This window comes from Pezoporus wallicus, unplaced genomic scaffold, assembly GCF_028554395.1.
Source record: "Pezoporus wallicus isolate ANWC-B61680 ecotype Strahan unplaced genomic scaffold, APGP_CSIRO_Pwel_v1 contig_3812, whole genome shotgun sequence".
NCBI lineage: Eukaryota > Metazoa > Chordata > Aves > Psittaciformes > Psittacidae > Pezoporus > Pezoporus wallicus.
In genome coordinates, this window is record NW_026639618.1 from 4,082,779 (window position 1) to 4,103,336 (window position 20,558).

Below are 20,558 nucleotides of genomic sequence, written 5' to 3' on the forward strand. Positions count from 1 at the left end.
TAATAAGAATTAATGAAATAGAAATTTACTGAAAAGCATTACAGGGTATTTCGACCTCAGTGTTTTATCATCATATAAGTTAATATGTATGTCGTTTACAGGTGAAATATTTATTTTAAAAAGTATTTTGGTTTTGCACAAGCAAATAATGCACATGATTTCATGTCAGAGAGACCTGACAAGTAAATGTAGGACAAAGAATATTCCTACTTGAAGAGAGATTGAAACAATTGGGACTTCTTGCTTGAAAAAAATGAACAGCAATACACAATTAAAAAAAAGTAAAAAAAAAGATGGTGCAAAAATTCAATTATGCTTATTTTCAGAGTACGTGCACAAGGAGAATTTCAGCCAAATTACAGTGTGGCAAATTTAAAAGGAAATAGTTTTCTGCACTTCCTATCATTACTGAATATCAGAATGTCATTGAAGTCAAGAATCTGTGCAGAGCAGAATAAAAATTATGATCTAGTTTAGCAATTCCTGTGTTCCCTGACAGCTGACAGTCTCAAAGTAACAATCAGTAGCTTTAAATGGCAGGGAATTGGTAGTGCAGTGTCAAATTCAATTTGAAAATAGATACTATCAGAAAAGACTAAATGCAGTTACTTGGTGAATTACACACACTCCTTCAAAATAATGTACTTGTATATGAATTAAAAATTAAAATAGCAGGAGAAACTAATATATTTTAAATTGTATGCTTTATCTTTTACTTTCTTACCTAAATCAGGAACAAAATTATTTGAAGGGTTGGAAGTAGACATATACTCACTAGCCACTTTCATAATTTTAAAAAGTTGATGTAAAATGCCAAGTATTCTTTGTAGAGAAGTCATATAGTATTGCAACTGGAAAAATGAGTTTTATTTTAGAAGGAGGGTAATTTTTAATTAGTGGTTTAAAATATAATTTCAGAAGAATATATTGCCTTCTGTTGGTAATTCCTGATGAAACAGCAGTAAGAATAAAGCAAGCAATTTTAGGCAGTGACTGTTAAAGGCATCACTGATCTTTATATTCATCATTTCAAAGGACAAGGAATCTTTTTCTGACCTTTTTACAGAACACTCAGAAATACAAGCCTTTGAAAGTTTTATTCTTGGAGACGCTGAAAATAGAGACAGCATGTACAGGCAGAGTTTTCAAGTTAATATAATGTGATAAGTAAGATAACCAACATCCACAGGATGATATTCTTGCCTCTATTTTGAAATGCTGTGATGATAAATAATAACTGGAGTAGCCTTGAAAAACCTTTAAAGGATTTAAGGCAATCCCTTTGAACAAATATATAGGAGTCAGCTGCAGCAGTGCCTTCTTCTTGCAAGCAGATATGAGGGTAGGGAAGGGTTTTTGTTTGAGGGCAGAACACTTAGTTTGATAAAACAGTAGTAAGAATGCCAGCCACTTGGGTGAGCTTTGAAGTGACCAAGATGAGACAGGCTATCTTTTTACTTCTATTCCGTATCCTTATTCAAGTCAATGAAAGTCAAATCAAGACCCATGGAGTTTATTATAGAAGAGAAAGCATCAGCAACAACAGCATCAAATAATCTACATATTTAACAAATTCACATCAAACATGATTGTTACAGCAAGTCTTGCAGATACATTAATATGTATTTTGCGTACAGCATATGTATATAGACATGTATAGCATACATAGCATATATATAGGATTATACTGGATTCTTTTAATAACTGCTACATAGTTTTCTTTCACGGCTAGTATCACAGATCTAATATTGCATCCTAGTTCTAGGTAGTTCTTTGCATGGAAGTAATGTATCGTATGAGCCATGCTGCTTGTTTCGAAACCTACTATAACAGTTTGAATATTTTTTTCCATACTATATATATATATATATATATATATATATATATATATACACACACCTATATATGTGTGTGTTCCTGTGTGCACACACCCATGTGCACATCAGGGAAATGGAAGAAGAATTTAGTTGCATGGAACTGAAGAAAAGAAATTAAGGCAATACATACATACCCTTCTGTTCTTACATCTTTTTTCCTGACTTTGTAGAGTAGGGAAATCTGTTATGAATCCAAATACAGGTTTACCTGATTTGTCTCTTCCGTGTTCACATTAGGATGGTGAGTATACATGGTGCCAATTTTGAAGAGCTCATGGTAATATGAAATCTCTTTTGGTCACACTTATACCAAAAAAAAAATCTATCTTCTTACGGCCGTTAACTAAAGGACTTCAGCAGTAAATGATGGGAGATGTTTAATAAAGCTGTTTATAATGCTGAAACATTATAAATAAGGGTACACAGTTGGAGTGTGAGTACCAACTAGTAAAAGTAAACTCTAATTAATGTCCACAGAGATCAAACTAACAGCAGAGCTGTGACTCATTTTGGATTCTAAATGGCTAAGCATGACATTAGAATAGAAGTCTATTATGTTATTGTATATGATTAAATTAACCAATACTTTTTTCAGAAATCAGTTACCCACAGCATCTTACCAGTTTTTGCCTTGTTATCTAAAATGTGTTAGATTATTCAACAGCTTCCTAATCATGCTCAGGCTTATGTTTATTGAAACCTTCTCCTAATATTTTCTTGAGTAGTTTTGTTTATTCTTCCAGATTTTTGTTGATTAAAAGTCTAATGTTCCTTCATGTCTGTATTTACAATTTTGTTTGTTGTTTTGCAGTTGTATAACTTAACAGTCAGAAATATATCAATTTCCTTTGTTTCCTTTTCCTATGTAATGAGTTCTTTGCTATCAATTAAGAAAAATATATGACACTATATCTGTAGCTTAAAGAAATCCTTATGCTCTATTTCATGTAATATTCTACCTTGACTATTTGGGTATGTAAGCAGATACTTAATAGACTTAAGTCAGTAATGGCTTTTCAGTGTTAAAAAGTTGTATAATATCCATGAAAACACACTATCTGCCCAAACTTGCCGTAATTTGTGTTCTATATTCTTCAGAAAAGGTAGTATTGATTTATAAAAAATTTATAAGTAATAAAAATATGTCTTATCCAGAATTGCAGAGTAGTTCCTGTGGCAATCCAGGAGTTCCACCAAAGGGTATCTTATATGGTACGAGATTCGATGTTGGTGACAAAATCCGATACAGCTGTGTAACTGGATATATTTTGGATGGCCACCCTCAGCTTACTTGCATGGCTAACTCCGCGAATACGGCATCGTGGGATTTCCCTGTCCCTATCTGTAGAGGTAAGAGAAATGCTACATTAATGTTTTAGAATATATATTATATTTATTATTATGTACAACTTTAAAATCTCTGTTTTAATTATTTACTTTTAGACTGTGATTAAAGAAAAGCTGTTTAAAATATTTTGACCTCTTGCTCACGCATATATGTCAGCATATGCACCTACAAATTTTTAAGTCAATATCCTTTTCTATTTCTCATCTGTTCTAAAATATATGTAATGAAATAAGAACTAGAAACCTTGTAATAAGCAGGACAGAAATGTCTGTGTTCGACATGTTGCAACTATTGGAATGGAAATTTTGGGTACATTAATACTTTCTAATGCATGACTTTTTGTTGAGTATTAACTTGGATATTGAGCAAACTGAAGTCTGAAGCTGCCAAGACTGTTGAGTTTGAGGGCTTACTCTCATTCTCAGTCAGAATTGATACCTTAAGATTTCTATATAGGATATCTGCTGTATTCTAACAAATATTGTAGCTCGAGTCTGTTTACTTTGTTGTATTAGAATTATTGCAGTAGTAGGGGATCCTGTTTAATGGTTGAGTTCTATTTTCTGAGACTATAACATTTGCAGCGTAATGAAAGGAACTAAGATGATAAAATGGTGAAATTATCACTATTGCATACAAAATACAATAAAGATTATATTTTGATCAAGCACTGTTAATGTCAGGCAAGCCTGAAATGATTTTATGGTTTCACAGGTTAGCTTTGTAGAATGTAAAATTTATATTTGTCCCAAGAAATTTGATGCAGTCTTGCAGGGGCTACAAAAACATTCCAATGTAAATTAACATCCTGATAAGTCTCAGATTAAAATAAAAAAAAATAGTCAAGATTCACTTAGGTTAAAACCTGGTTAACCAGTATCTCAAAAAAGCAGTTATATGTAGGAAATGTGTATAATTAGAAATACCATTCTATTGTTTCCTGTTGTTGGCTTAGAGCTATTTAATATGGCTACCCATGATCTTGAAGAAAATACAGACCTTGACCTTGAAGAAAATAAGAAATTATTCTTATTAATAATACTATTTTCTAATAAAACTGTAACTCCTGAATTTTCCCTTCCTACTTCTCAGAAAAATGATAGCTAATACTAAAGATACACAATCAAGGCATATATCCAAATTCTGTTTGCGGAGATGATCATAGAAAAGATTTGATGAGAATATATTAACTTGCACAGAATTTACTTTTGGAACAAGGTAGAGGTTAATGGACTTCACTGTAGACCATTGTCCAAATTCTTGATCAGCCAATTTGGAAATGTAATGGCATAAAATTTTATACTCTTAAATGAAGAAGATGAGACTTGAACCTGATGCTTCCACTTACCAGTCAGTCATCACAGTCACAGTGTTACACATGCTTTTGATACTACATTTTTCAGTAGAACTTTGGATAGATTTTATTTTTATTCCAAGGGAATGTGAAGAATCTAGGGGTTAAAAGTTTGACAAATAAAATACTTTAAAAAGCAAGGTGCGCATTTCAGTAGTAGTGGTTACAAATTACTGAAATGTAACCTGGGAATGTGATAGATTCTTGTTTTGACATCAGGCATAATGGCTTAAGGCTTAATGCACCAAATTACTGTTCAGATATTTTTGGTCTCTGTTTGATTGAAAAAAAAAAACTAATTGTTTTCAGTAGTTGCTTCTATGAGTCTGTGTTTCATATCAGAAACATCTAACTTTACTTTTAATACAGAGCCCTATGTGTTTCCATTCTAATGAATTTGTCCTGATTTTGCTAATGCAATTATCCAAACTAGAATTCTGTAGAAGGTTGCTAAAGGTAATTACCCACTAATGAGCTACTTATCCCTTTCTCTCAGTTTGCCATGGAGACTCTCTTCAATTAAGCACTCGTCTTTTAAGACTTGCTATGATAAATATCTTATTGTTCCCTACCAATGGTCATTACATCTAAACCAGAGATCCTGAGACAAACAAGTGTGTAATTTTGAGATTACTCAAATTATTCTCAGACTAAAGCCAAAATACACAGCACTGTACCAGCTACTAGGTAGACAATTAGCTGTATCCCAGATGAAACCAGGACAATGTGTACAAATTCATTTTTCTCAACACCGAACAATGTGACTACTGTTTTTTGGTAGATGGCCAGGTCTCTTCCAGACATGCATGTACTAGTTGTTCATTTTAATATAATTAGTTGGATTGAGGAAATACAGAGTATTTCTGTGCCATGACCTAGGAAATGATATTGTCTGATTTGTTAGAAAAAAACCTCAAGAATAGCACTAAAGTATGTTTATTCAATATTTATTGGGATTTTATCTTTTGTTGTTTGGTTATTCATTTTTATCTATGGGAAATAAAGCTCTAAATTTACAGCATGCTTATATGTCAGCAGAGTTAAGGTCAGATGTATTCAGATCATCTGTGTGTAAATGTCGTTGTTCTCTGCCTCTAATTCAGAAAAAACAAATTTGGGGATTAATTTTTTTTTTTAGATCATATCTTTTATGTTGCATTCACTGTGAATGAAGAGATCAGGAGAAGGTCATGCTTGTGTTTTAGCAGTGTAATTCTTAGAGATTGATGTCTCAGTGAGGGTAATTTCATTGGGATGACCAGTATTGCCATTAAATGAGACCCTATTACATTTTTATGGTTTAAATTTGGTGCATAACTCTGATGTATTTTTTTTTTAAGTTACACATTTTGGGGCCAAATTTTATTCATGAAGAAAAGAGTTATTCCTGAAATGGCTTCCTTTTTCATTACTTAGATTGTATAACGAAATCAATGCATATACCTAACAATTGCTTTATTTTATGTCCTGTTTTTCAGGGAACATAGTTCGAATGCACAGTTTTCCACCTGTCACTTGCATATTCTGGCATCCACTTAAATACTGTAATTTTCATTAGATTTATTACAAGTGCACAAATAATTAAAATAAAACTCAGTTGATTTATTATGTTGTGGCCAATTATACTGTGCACAACCCATGACTAGTTTTTACATAATGTCTTCTTCCTTGACAAATTAATTTTGATAAGGTTGTTTTCAACAGTGGAATATGACAGCAGCTTTATCATATCACCTATTCCTGAGATAAAGCTGCAGCTTGCAGTTTCTCCATAATGCAGCAAACTAGGAGTAATTTACTGAGGCCAATAAATAAGGTTACATTTGCATATAATATTGTCATTCCATAAAGGTTATAATAATTAGACACTTTCACAATGGAGCAAGTATTCTAACTTTTCTATTTTTAAAGCTTTTCGTATTCCAGGGTAAAATAGATGTTTATTTGTATTTCTAAAAGTGTTGTCACTCTTGTCTATACATACAGCTGCAAAATATTTTTTTTTTATGTGGACAAAATGTAATTCAGCTTTTTTGATTATTGAGCTGGGAGGATATTGAGTATTTTTCTATATTTTGCCACAACAGGTAAAAGAGTAGAGAGGTTGTTACTAAATTCCAAGTCTGGGAATTCTGTAATTCCCCTGTACATATATATCCATGTTTATTTCTACTTGTTTGTAGAAAGGTATACTTAATTTATTCTTCTTCAGTGGTTTTATTCCAAATGAAGTGGACTAAGATACGTATAACTTCATATTTTAAAAAGTGATCTAATGGCTATCAGATTTGAATATTGGCATATTCATCTCACTATTGAATATTGTGCTATTTCCTGTGTGCAGAACCCACTGGAGAGAAATTGTTGTTAATTGTAGTCACTGGTATAATGCTGTAACTCCATAGATGCATGACTGTACATATTTCAACTACGTGAGTTAAGTTTTACATCAGATAAAACAGTATCTTCAAATGAAAAAAAGTGTATCTGAGAGTCTTGCAGACAATCCAATATACTTTCTTGAAGGAGTACATCTGTTTATGTACAGCATAAAATGATACAGAATTGTGAAAAAAAAATAATTAAACTTCACATAGCTAGCAAGAAATATTAATATAACAGTGTAAGAATTTCACAGGGAAATTTGGCTGCAGGTTGGTAAATGATTATATAGAAGTGTGGCAAATATAATCTAGTAATATGAGCATTAAATAAGCTGACACTGTCTTTGTATCTTAGTTGTAAGCTGGGTTTTGTAGGCTATGGGGAGAACAAAGCAGGAAATAAAGTCCGAGTACAGCAGTTGGTGCCATGCAGTGCATTAACTGGTGGAACTGACAATATGCATAAAGGAAAATGAAGTGCACTAATTAAAGGCAGGAATAAATTACATCTCACAGAGATCGAGCAGTTTTTCATCTGAAACCAGTTCTTATACACAAACAGTTGTTACTACTTATTCTTTGGAAAAGCCACAATATAGCTGTGTGAGACTGAATTTACAACATGTTGGATTATTTAAGGAAATCTAAAAAGAAAACCAATAAAAATATTTTGTAGAATGATGTATTTGTGTATAAGACATTAAGCTGAATAATGAATGAGCAATTTTTCAGAGATTGCTCCACAGGTCCTTTTTGGGATATTATAAATCATTGCCTTAGAAAGGCCCATGGTCTTATGGTTGGTGCATTAAAAAATGTAAATGGTCTGCAAATGGCAATGTTGCTTCCTCAAAATTAGAGAGGTTAATTAAGATGCGTGTGTGTGTGTGTGTGTGTGTGTGTGAGGGGTGAGGATGATGAAAAAGGACTACTACTGCTATTGAAATAGTATTATAGGAGTATAATGCAAATGTGTGTTTTCAAGTAGAGTGGTGGGTGCTTTCAAGCAGAGCAAAATAATACCCTGAATGTCATTTTAATGAAGGACACTACGTTACCTTTTGTTGCTTCGAATTATTGCAATAGAAGAACTTTGTGAATCCATAATGGAAGTTATCTCTCTATCATTTAATTTTATTAGTGTTCTTCTCCGGATAGTATCTGGTTCTCACTGTCAGGAGCATTTCACATAAATGCACAGTCTGCTTATATGAACAAATGTATCTAATCCTGAAGAACAGGAAATCCCCATGTGAATTTTAATTTGTGATCAGATCCATAGATTTCTTATTATTCAAAATAGTGGTGAAACTTTTCTGAATTATTTGAAACTAAGTCATTATTGATGTATATCAGGAAATTGTTAGAGAAATATGAATGTTTATTATATTAGAATTATCAAATATTCCTAACATGCTAAAATGTACTATTTTTTCTGTGATAATAATGACAATATTAGCATTTCTAATATATATGCTCTGCCCCTGAAAGTATTCAAGGCCAAGTTGGACCTTGTCTAAGAGTATAAAATTTTATGTAATTACATTTCCAAATTGGCTAATCAAGAATTTGAACAATGGTCTATGGTTAAGTCCATAAACCTTCTACTTTCTCACAAATGTAAGTTTGCTGTTATGTCCCAATATTATATACTTCATATATTTTCTAAAACATAACAAAAGGCTTGTAGGTTGAGATAAGGACAAGGAGAGATCATTCACCAATTACCATCATGGGCAAAACAGATTTGACTTGGGGAAATTAATTTATTACTAATCAAAGTAATTATGATTATGATTGATCTCAGGATAATGAGAAAAAACCCAAATCTTAAAATCACTTCCTCCCCACCCCGCCTTCTTCCTGTGCTTAATTTCATTCAGGATTTTCTCTACCTCCTGTCCCTCAGCAGCACAGGAGTATGGAGAATAGGGGTTGTGATCAGTTCATCACACATTGTCTCTGCCACTCCTTCCTCCTCAGAGGAGGACTTCTCATGCTCTTGCCCTGCTCCACTGTGGGGTTTTTCCCACAGCAGACAGTCCTCCATGAGCTTCTCCAGTGTGATTCTTCCCACAAGCTGCAATTCTTCATGAACTGCTCCAGTGTTGAGTCCCTTCCATGGGGTGCATCCTTCAGGAACAGACTGCTTCAGCATGGGTCCCCCCACAGACACAGACACAGCTCCTGCCAGCAGACCTGCTCCATGTGGGATTCTCTCTCCATGGGGCCACAGATCCTGCCAGAAACCTGCTCCAGTGCAGGCTCCCCACAGGCTCACAGCCTCTTTTGGGCACTGCTCCAGTGTGGTGTCCTCCCCAAGTTGTAGGTGGGTATCTGCTCTCCATGGACCTCCATGGGCTGTACGGGGACATCCTGTCTCACCGTGGGCTGCACCACAGGCTGCAGGGGAATCTCTACTTTGATGCCTGGAGCACCTCCTGCCCCTCCTTCTGTGCTGACCTTAGTGTCTGAAGGGCTGTTTCACATATTCTCACTCTCTTCTCCAGCTTCAATTGCTCCTGCACAGTAACTTTTCCCCTTCTTTAATATCTTACCCCAGAGGCGCTACCACCATCATTGATGGCCACAGCCTTGGCCGGCGGTTGGTCCGTCTTGGAGCTGGTTGGCATTTGCTGCATTGGACATGGGGGAAGCTTCCAGCAGTTTATCACGGAGCACACCTCTGTAGCCTACCTGCTATGAAGACCTTGGCATGCAAACCCAGTACACATTGTAAAGATGTGTGTTTTGTATATATGTCAGAGAACTTTAAAAAAAAAACTTTATAATAATAATTTTTAAAAGTTTGTTTTGAGGCCTGATAGTTGCCAGTTTCTTCTTCTTGCATAAACCATGAGTTAAAAAGAAACCATGTTCGGATCAGTATTGAAACAAAATAACTTTAAACTAACCGTTATGGGAAACAGACATTTTGACCCGCATTTAAGACAGGTAGCAGTGGACAGGGATCAAAAGGAAAAGGTGCAGAGTAATGGGAATATGGGAAACTTCAGAAACGATAAAGCCAGGTGAAAGGACATCTGGGCATCTGCCTCAAGTCAGCCTGGCATAAAACTAGGCAGGAGGAACTTCAGCTCCACGTGCAGTCAGGGAGCTGTGATTCTGTTAGAATAAGTGAGACATGGTGTGGGAGCACATATAGCTGGAGCATGGTGAAGGACAGACACAAACTTATCAGGAGAAGCAGCAGAGAAGAAGGTGTGGTGGCCTGTGCGGGAAGGTGCAGCTTGAATGTATGTATATCTGCTGTTGGGGTTGCAGAATGGGATGGTTCAGAGCTTGGAGATAAGGATCAGAGAAGAATAAAACAATCAGAGAACTCAGACTGTGAGTCTGTTGCACACCACTGCATAAAGGTGAGGAAATATGTGAAGTGTTATTTAAATAGCTCAAGGAAGTCTCTAATCCACAGACTCTAGTTTTCATGGGACTTTATGCTTCCTAATATATCTATATTAGAAACCAATTATTTTCTTCTTTGTTACAAGTTCCTGTTACTTGTTTAGTTTTGGTCTTCTTTAACTACAGTATTGCTAATGCACTATTACTTCAGAAGTCGCGCTTTTGAGACCACAAGTAGTTTTTGTTCATTTCCTCTAGACTGGTTTTAATTTATCCATGTTTTCTTTTGAAGTGTTTGGCCCCAACTAGTGAAGAATAGATAAGGATTTTTGTAATTTATTGATCACAACTCATAGTTACAATATGCACTATTCTGCCATCTGAGGTGCTGGTGTGTCCATTTATTCACCTATGTAGTCTATTAGGGTTATTATAATTATTTTCTATTATTTAAAAAATAATGATCTGGGTTTTAAATAACACTCTTAATGAAGAATGCTTTCTTGATTAGTTTTAGTTTGTTTTGTGGATTTTTTTTTTTTCAGAATAGATTAATTATTGAATTCCAGGTAGATGGGCAAGGCTTTTATCTTTCTGTATTGCCCACAGAATAAAGCACTTGTAAGGCCTCCAGGAGCTGTAGACAAACCGGGCCAAAGTCCCAGAATACTATTATGTTTATTTACTGCAATCTATAAATCTCCAGGCTGGCAAAAAATACAGTGCCAGATTCCAATTTTCTAACTATATGAAGTAAAAAAAACAAAGTACACATATTTATGGGAATAATTTTATGGCTTAATTCTTCATTTACTCCTATTTTATTTAATTCTAATGCTGAAAAAGAAATCCTTGGCGATTCAGTCCTCCTGCGTCTTTGGGCATCAAGTAAAATGCTGAGGCAGTGCTTAATTTCTGTCAAACTGAATGTGTAATGAAAATTATGTTCTATATATCTGTTCATCTGAAGAGGATTAGAAAAGCAGTGATTTACGAATAACAGTAATGATCATAACTTCATAAACTATTTTGGGAATTTTCCTCTAACTGTGTATAAAAGTTCAAAGGGTTTCCATCACTTGGCCAAGTTGTGTAGACATCATCCATACACCAAGGATTTTGTAAAGTGTTCAGTTTCTAGCATTACTGGGAAGACCAAAGACTGCGTTCAAATTTTATAACCATTAACAATCACTAGCACCCCAGGAACCTGAGTAAATCAAATTAAGGTGTCTGATACTTACTGAGCTAAGGTTTAAATGGTACAGAAAATGGATTAAGAGTACTTTTTCACTGAAGGGAGAAAGCAAAAGAATGAGTAGCAGAATAATCAATAACTGGCTGCTCTGGGTGCCCAAAGTACAGTAATGACAGCTCTCTTTTGTCATCCCCCGGTGATGCAGTTGCAAGCACAATCACAGTTGTGCATTGCTTGTAACATGCAGTTATGCCTTGCTCATAGTCCAGGATTAAGAAATCCAGGATGCTCTCATCTTTCTTGTTTAATTGTATACATTTAAGATGTAGCTAAGTCAGCAAAGTGACTTGTCCGCGGTTTGCTCCTTTTAGCTGTTCCAAGCAGCCATGCTTGCTTTAGTTATTCTTGTAGACAGATGCATGGCTGCTTCATTATCCACTTTTTATAGTCGCTGTAGCTCTTCAGGTAAGCTTTAACTGTGCAAGAAAAGCAAGTATACATAACAGCTGTATGTGCATACTTAGAAAAATCTCTACTATTTAAAAAGACCTCTTAAAAGGGAATTTGATTCCTCACCTTGCAAATTTATGACTTGCTCTCTGGGTCTGTAAACTGTTTCCCGAAATTAAGGTCAGCCACTGCATGCCTCACACTCAAGCACAGTTTGATGGCTCTTGTGGCCATACCAGTGAAACATTTTTTATTACAGTCTGGAGAGTTGTGTTTTTTTTTTTTTTGTCTGTTCCTTTTTTTTTTTTTTCTTCATGAACAGATTTAACTACAATAGAAAACCAATGTATGACTTTGACATATGGTAGACCTGTTCATACTCCTTTTCAGTTATCCTGCCTTCTGTCAAACATATGTCCCCTTTTGATGCTGTTTCATCTGGTGCTGCCTTGAAGAGTGTCTGAATATTTCAGTGATGTATAGATGACAATTTTTTTTTTAATTTTATTTTTATTTGTATTCTTAACTGTAAGCTGTGTTTCACTTGCAGATGGCCTCATGATCATCAGGTGAAAGACATTATGTTACATTGGTACATGATTTTTTGATATATGTGAGACTACCTCATTACTATCATTCCGTTCTTTTAGTACTTTTGTAAGTATCAATTAAAAGGCGTTTCTTTCTCTGTGCTAAAAACAATTTTCCTAAATTAAAACAAAAAGGATTTTCCTTTACTGATGCAGCTGTTCACATGCAGTATTTAAAGTTTGTTCATTAACAAAAAAGGGGAAAGAGACCCCCAGGCCCAAATATTTATAATATTTTTCTTTATTTCAGTCCCAGTAGTGATACATTTTTCTATATATTTGTCCAACCAACCTTTATAAACCAGGTGTTCCTCTTCATCCCCCACTGTTATTTAAAGAATTACATTACTACCATGAAATCATCTTTCACTGTTATTTAAGGAATTGTGGTTATCAAAGAGGCCAGAGTGCACTCCGTGATTCTTAGGTTGAATTTCAGATATTTCAGGTTGACAAGTCCATCATTTTATGTAAGAGACACTGTAGCTAAGACTGAGCTTTTCTAGGATTTTAAAAGTTCAGTATAGTTTTCAGTGACTTTGCAGTGGTGAGCCCATCCACTCAAAAATTCATAGAAGTACAAGTGCTTAAGACCTTTGTAAACAAGTTATTTCTATTTTGCAGTATAAATTTTCCTCTACATCCTTAGTTGTATTGAAAATTATGCTACCATACTGCATTTTATCAGTGTAGTGTGTCAGTGTATGACTTCAGTTTCCTGCAGAGGTTAACTAAGTAGTTTCCTTGGACAGACACTGATTTTAATACCTATTTTTACAGTATTAAAGAGTTAAAAAAGAAACTAAGGAAATATATTTCAAACATCTGAGAGTCTTAGAACTGTAGCTGGAATGTATTTTTTAACCAAAACTTTTTTGCACTTCCATGCTTTTAAGGAAGGTGATATTAAAATTTTTGAACACTTACTTTCTTCTTAGTTCCTAGAACAGAAAAAAAATTAACATTTGAACCCATTGGATTAGTGCTGTGTAATGGATTTGTATTGTAAAAATATATCCATTTTTAGAATACAGTTTCCATAGTTTGGATTGTCTCTTGAAGCACATGAGGGTTTTTTTTTGATGTTTGGAGCCTTCCGTAGGATTCAAGCTATCTAATGATTATGCTGCTTAATAGGTTCTGGTTTATTGGTTCATTCAGTATTCTGTTACTGTTAAAATCAGTGGTTCCACATGCCTAACATGGTATCTGATTTTTTCCTCTGAATTGTGATTCTCTTGAGAGCATGCAGAAGGGAATATTCATGTTTGTGAACGAGCCTCCTGATGATTTTTTTTTTTAGTTTCGTATGTGCACAGAACACCCAGACAAAAAAAGCCATGTATCCTGAACTGCTAAGTATGGCACTGCATGTTAATTCAGTTTGTTTTGTGGTACTGCATATAGATTTACAACCATAATAATTTCAATTATCTTTGTATTAAATTTATTTGTCTCACATCTACCCTGCTATTTGCAGGACTACCTGCTATTTTGAACAAGGATGCTATAATGATCTTGCTATCAGCCAAATAATTCTCTCTCAGATATAAGTTCCAATACCTCATATTATCTGCTTTGTGCCAGCACTATGGAGATGGTTTACAGAATAAGTAATTCTGTAGGCCTCCAGTCCCAGAATAAATTAATGTGTAGTCTGCATGTTGACAGCTCTGGAAATGGCAGGCTTGGTTGGTAGACTCCTGCACTTCAGCTGTTTCCTGGCTAGGCTAGCACATGGAGTCCAATTGAGAGATTTTCTAAATGTACCCAAATAATTACATTAAAAGCTTCCTTTTCTATTATCCCCAGTATTTCACCCTTCCAGTCTTTCTAGTCTTCCTTCTTAAACCTCATACCATCATTTGCATAACACTTTGGAAGAGCTATGCTCCACATCAAGAAGTTGCTAGTAAAAAGCTTTGCCATCAGTATTTAGATCCATTATGAAGAATAGCTTGAAACTTATCAACAAGTCCTGGAATGTTAACAGAATTAGTTTCTTACTGGCCAATGTTCAGATACCTCTGTTAGATAAGAGCTTTCAGTTAGGGGATCAGTATTACACACATTTATAGAACAATATGTGGCAAGTGAAGATGTAAGTACAAGCATTAAAAACTAACAAAAAAACCCCAAACAAATAAACTTCCTTGAGTTAATGATACTTGTCATATAACTTGTAAATTGAAGAAAGAAAATGGAATTCTGGAACAAAAATACATTTTTCCTTTGAGTTGTGTTCTCCGCCCTACCCCACCGTTATCTATATATTTAAGATGTTCTGAAGACAAACTGTTCATGTCTAAGTATAACATTTTTCATCGCTACCTCCAAACATTTCATGTTGTCAAACTACCATTTCAGCTTTATATGAAAATCTAAAGCAAACCAAAAATAGCAAATGAAGATAAATGAACTGATTAAGTCACAGACTCTTCTAGCAGGTAGGTAAACAGTCAACATGTAATTTTCAAGGTCTTGTAACAGCCTCCCCAGAGGTTGCAAACTTTGATGCAATTTATTTTGTCACACTGTACATTAAAAATTCAGAAAACACTTGACAGTATTTAATGTGAACAAATATTTGACAAGTGGAGTAGCACTGTGCAAACCAGAGACTTTTGTGGAATTTGGAAATGAGAAGTGTGTGAAGACTGTTTTGCAGAGCTGGCTACTGAGGACAAATATGAAAGTCCATCTAGAAATTAGTCTGAACTACAGGCTGCCCCAAAGAAAACAACCTGGGACAGTCGTGTCTTAAAAAACAGGCAGCAGACAACTAGTTGCAAGTGCCTGAAGAGCTGGTGTGTGCTGTGTTTCAAGGCTCAACTCCATTGACAGCAATTATAGGTTCACTGTATGTGATGGGGTGTTTTTCATACACAAAGCAAGTCTAACATTTTGTACATGGATATATGTGTATGCAGATGTTTTCTTCTACTAAATACGCAAATGCATAAAAATGAGAGTATTCTCTCTGAGCTTCAATACAGAAAAAATGCTGCATTGTTTGTGCAGATTGTCTTGAGACCAAAAGTGTTAGCTGGCTAGGTTCAGTTAGCTGAAGTAGATTTAGGGTGTTCTTTACAGAGTCGTTTGGAATATTGTGTACTATATTGCTGCTTAAAATGTTGATTGCTTCGTATTTATATTATTTATTATATATATATATGTATATATTTAAACTTTGTGTGAATGTAGAATTTGTGTAAGTCAACCTAAAACATTACCTTGTCCTGTGTAGGGTACTTTAATGTTACGTTGTTTTCCTTTTCTTTATAAAACTCTGGCAATCTAAGTGTGCTATTAAGTGAAGAGTTGTACTTAAAAACATAAACCAAGTTGTTGTTAGACAATTAGGGAGTCTTGCATTATTTGGTCACCAGTTCCTGGAGGATTCTATCCAGTACACTGGCAGGGTTTCCATGGAAACACCAACCCTGTTAAATCCTCCAAGAAGTCCTGTCTTTTCTCCAGTTCCCCGCTGCCTCTTTTTTAGATCACTTGTGTTGTGCATAAGTGTTTCATTTAAAATGGTGCAATAAATGGAAGAATTCCATTTTCTCATTAAAAAGAATATACTGCTTTCCATAATAAGTTCTGATGTTCCACCCTTGTGCTGCTGTCCTTATTTTAGGCAGTTTTGCATTAGGGGGAATACGGCTATTCATTTACAGAAGGTGAAGGAGGAGAAGTGGCCAAGACTGTCATACTTATTTTTTGTAGTGGCTTAAAAAAAAAACCCAAAACATAAGAGAAATAAATGTAAGGTCACTTCCATGCCATGTGACTTATATTGACTTATTAACTTGTCTACTCCATCTCTGAATTTACATATTTCTCAAGAGAACTAACACCTAGAGTGTGGGGTTTTTTTCTTGGACTGAAATGTTTTCATTTAAGCATTTCTGCTTGGATCTGAACTGTGTTCATAAGCAATTAAGATGTTTGATGGCAACTGCAGAGGAAGCATAATTGAAAAAAAAATACTGTTTAGCTGAGAAAACATTTTAATGAAAGATTCATTCAACAGGATAGCAGTAAATATATTGTTAATTCTGTGTTTGTAATGGAAATGAAGCTGTGTTATCTTAGTAGGAGAAGTATCACATTCTTTTATGGGATTTATGAAAAGAGTTTAAGGAAATCTACTTTTTTTTTTTAATGACTTTCTGCATTTCTCAAATGTGTCTTTCTTCTCATATGTCATGGCTTACCCTGAGCTGGCAGATAAGCACCACACAGATGCTCACTCACTCCCCACCCTGATGAGATGGGGGACACAACTGGAAGGGTGAAAGTGAGAAAACTCTCTCTTTTGTGGTCTGAGATAAAGGCAGTTTAATAGATAAAGGAGAAGCTAAGCAGGAAAGCAAAGCAAAACAAGGAATTCATTCATCACTTCCCATGGGCAGGCAGGTGTTGAGCCAACTCCAAGAAAGCCAGGCTCCATCACATGTACTGGTTACTTAGGAAGACAAAGCACCATTGCTCTGCGTGTGTTCCCCTTCCTTTTTCTTCCCCCAGCATTACATGCTGAGCGTGGTGCCATATGGTATGTGATATCCCTTGGGTCAGTTGGGGTCAGCTATCACAGCTGTGTTCCCTCCCAACTTCTTGTGCACCCCTAGTGTACACACTGATGGGCTGGGGTGAGGAGCAGAGAAGGCTTTCACTTTGTGTAAGCTCTGCTCAGGAGTGACTAAAACATCCCTGTGTTATAAACACTGTTTTCAGCACAACACCAAAACATAGCCCATACTAGCTACTGTGAAGAAAATTAACTCTATCTCAGATGAAATCAGCAGATCATGATAATTAATATTTATATTATGTGACTGATTCACATAAACATCACATTTCATGATAATTCTCAAAATGTTTAGAAGTTATGAAGGCTGTTCAATGACCAAAGATTTAAATAGCTTCCTGTAGCATCAACTTAAGTGAAGCTACAAACCACAGTGGTGTTCAGCTGAATTTGGAATAGGCAGGGTTTGAGGGATTCCTTCAACTTCAGTATAGAAGGCTACATGTACATTAGTTGTCTAGACTATATTTAGGGCCACATTGATGGTCTGTCTAATGTCTGATCATAGAATTATGAAATCACATAGTTTGGAAGGCAGCCTCTGGAAGCCTCTAGTCCAACCTTCTGCTTAAAGCAAGATTGCTCAGTGTCCTGTCTAGTTGAGTTTTGAATACCTCTTTTCCAGGGTCTGACCTCACTCAAAAAATTTCTTGTTACTTGCATTGAATCAGAATTTCCTACCTTCCAGCTTGTGGTCATTTTCTCTTTCCCTTTCATGGTGCATCTTTCAGAAGAAACTGGCTCCATTTACTCTGTGGGAAGACAACAGTAAGATCATATGTTCCAGACCCCAAATAGTCTTGACAGCTCTCTACTTGCCTCAGTCCGTTTTGTCTTTCCCGTTGTGGCAGGTTGACCCTGGCTGGACACCAGGTACCCACCACAGCTCACACTCCTCAGCTGGATAGGAGAGAGAAAATATAATAAAAGGCTGTTGGGTCAAGATAAGGACAGGGAGAGATCACTCACCAATTACTGTCATGGACAAAACAGATTTGACTTGGGGAAATTAGTTTAATTTACCAGAGTAGCATAATGAGAAATTGTCCTGGGTTCAGCAGTAGCAGTCATTTTTCCCCTTCTTGGTAGCTGGTGCAGTTCAGTGTTTTGATTTTCAGCCTGGGAACAGAGCTGATAACAAGGATGTTTTGGTTTGGCCAAGGACTTTGTGAGCCTCATGCTCTGCCAGGGAGGAGGGGAAGCCAGGAGGAAGCAGAGACAGGACACCTGACCCAAACTGACCAAAGAGGTATTCCATACCACAGCACGTCATGCCCAGGATGTAACTGGGAGTTAGCTGGAAGGGCTGGGAGACTGCAGGGTTGGAGGAGGTATGGGTCGGTGCTTGGTCGGGCTGAGGGGGGCAAGTTATCGGTCAGCTGGTGCTGAGGTGTTGTATTCTCTTCCCTTGTTATTTCCTTTATCATTATTATCATTGGTGGTAGCAGTAGTGATTTGTGTTATACCTTAGTTACAAAACTGTTCTTGTCTCAACCCGTGGGAGTTGCATTATTTTTGATTCTCCTCTCCATCCCTCCGAGAGCAGGGGGAGGGCAAGAAAGGGGGGGAAGTAAGCAAACGAGTTACCTGACTGGGTTTAAACCACGACAGAAATAAACTCAAATCTTATACCACCTTGGCCTCAACCCTCCCTTCTTCGCAGACTTAACTATAATCTTAATTTTCTCAAATGAGATATGGTTCACCTTAAAAGTGCCTATTTCTCATAAATCATTATGAAAAGAGCCTAAGGTGACTACCTCAAATTTAGAAGTCTACTATGTATGTATATCAAAAGTTAGGTGAGATGTCCAGTCCCATATGTTAAGTGGATTCTGCAAATGCAAAGAGAAAGAAACTGCTGGAAAAATCTGTCACAAAGTAACAGACTATGAATAAGGATAAGCATGAGAGAAGACAGTGATAGTAGGCAAGAAGTTTCTGAGAAATGGAAGGCACAATCTTGACACTGCTAAGGGAAAATACCCCAAAACCCCTCTACAACTCTCTACCTGAAAGGAGGTTGTAATGAGGTGGAGGTTGGCCTCTTCTCCGAAGTAAGAAGCGACAGGACAAGAGGTAATGTCCGCAAGCTGTGCCAGGGATGGTTTAGGTTGGATGTTTTGAAAAATTTCTTCACCAAGAGGGTGATCAGGCATTGGAACAGGCTGCCCAAGGGAAGAGGTAGAATCACCATCCCTGGAAGTGTTAAAAAAACGTGTGTATACTGCCCTCAGTGACATGGTTTAGTGGTGGTCTTGGCAGTCCTGGGGTAACAGTTGCACTTGATGATCATAGAATCCTAGCTGATTCTATGATTCTATAAATCAGTGATGGGACAGAAGATAAAAGAATATGTAAAAATGTATAGTGATTATAGGGTATAGATAAAATGACCAAAGTAGAAAGTCAGAGCTGAGGCACTGATGAGGGAATGGAGAAGGTATACAAGAAGAGATAAATATATAAAATTGGAAGCAATCTTTATTTTCTCCAGATCAACAGCTACTTGTATATTTCCTTGCATGTATATGAATCTGTTTTGAGAAAAAACCAACCTTTTGAATATGAACTGTATACATATACATTTTCTTTTCTCTTGCCTCCCTGTCAAATGTATGATTATATTGAGAAGCTGCTGTTTTTCATTCTCTATAACCCTTGTAGTGTGTTCTGCCAAAAAAAGGCTATGTTCCCTTTTGCTGAATTCAGTTAAAGATTTTCAGTGTAGCAAGAAGAAAAACGTGAAAATTATCCACAAACTAACAGACTGAATGGGAAGCAATTCAAGTACATTAGAGAGGCATGTAAGGATTTGTTGATTAAAGCATGCTATGTTCATAAAAAGAAAAGAAAAAAATGCAGCAAGATAAACTTCATGAATCTGCTGCATTTTTAATGAACAAATAGTATACATTTGCTAGAAATGCCTAACAAGGATATTGCACACTTTTTGTCTGTCTCCTTCAAAAATATTCATAAATACAAAAATACTGAGTATATTATTTATTATATATAAATATCTTTATAAAATAAAAAGTCTATCAATACTGTAATAGAGTAACTTTCTATTTGTATCCATGGTCTTGTAATTCTATTTTGAGGTAATTTAGTTCACTCACATTTTTGAAGTGGTATGCCATAGGCTGAGAACTGCACTTCTGATTTTTCACAAATTCTAATATTTTAAAGGCATAACTTTTAAATCTTAATTTTTAATCATTTCTGCAGAAGCATATGAAATTCCTGTATCAGAGAATGGGGTAGGAAGACAGTAGAACATGGTTCTAAAATAGTAATCAGCCTCATTTAGTTAAGGTTATTGTAGACTGAGAGAAATATAACCACTTAGAGAAGCAATTTAGGTTTAGAATATGAGAAAAAAGTAATCAATGAT

At 35.7% G+C, this 20,558-nt stretch overlaps 1 protein-coding gene across 1 annotated transcript in view; it reads left to right on the plus strand.

Annotated features, from left to right (window-relative positions):
• Window positions 1-20,558, plus strand: part of CSMD3 (CUB and Sushi multiple domains 3) — a 599,019-nt gene that overhangs the window by 152,659 nt on the left and 425,802 nt on the right. The window contains exon 4 of the mRNA XM_057415252.1: window positions 3,033-3,227. Within this exon, the coding sequence (XP_057271235.1) occupies window positions 3,033-3,227 (195 nt within the window). The remainder of the gene's footprint in view (window positions 1-3,032; window positions 3,228-20,558) is intronic.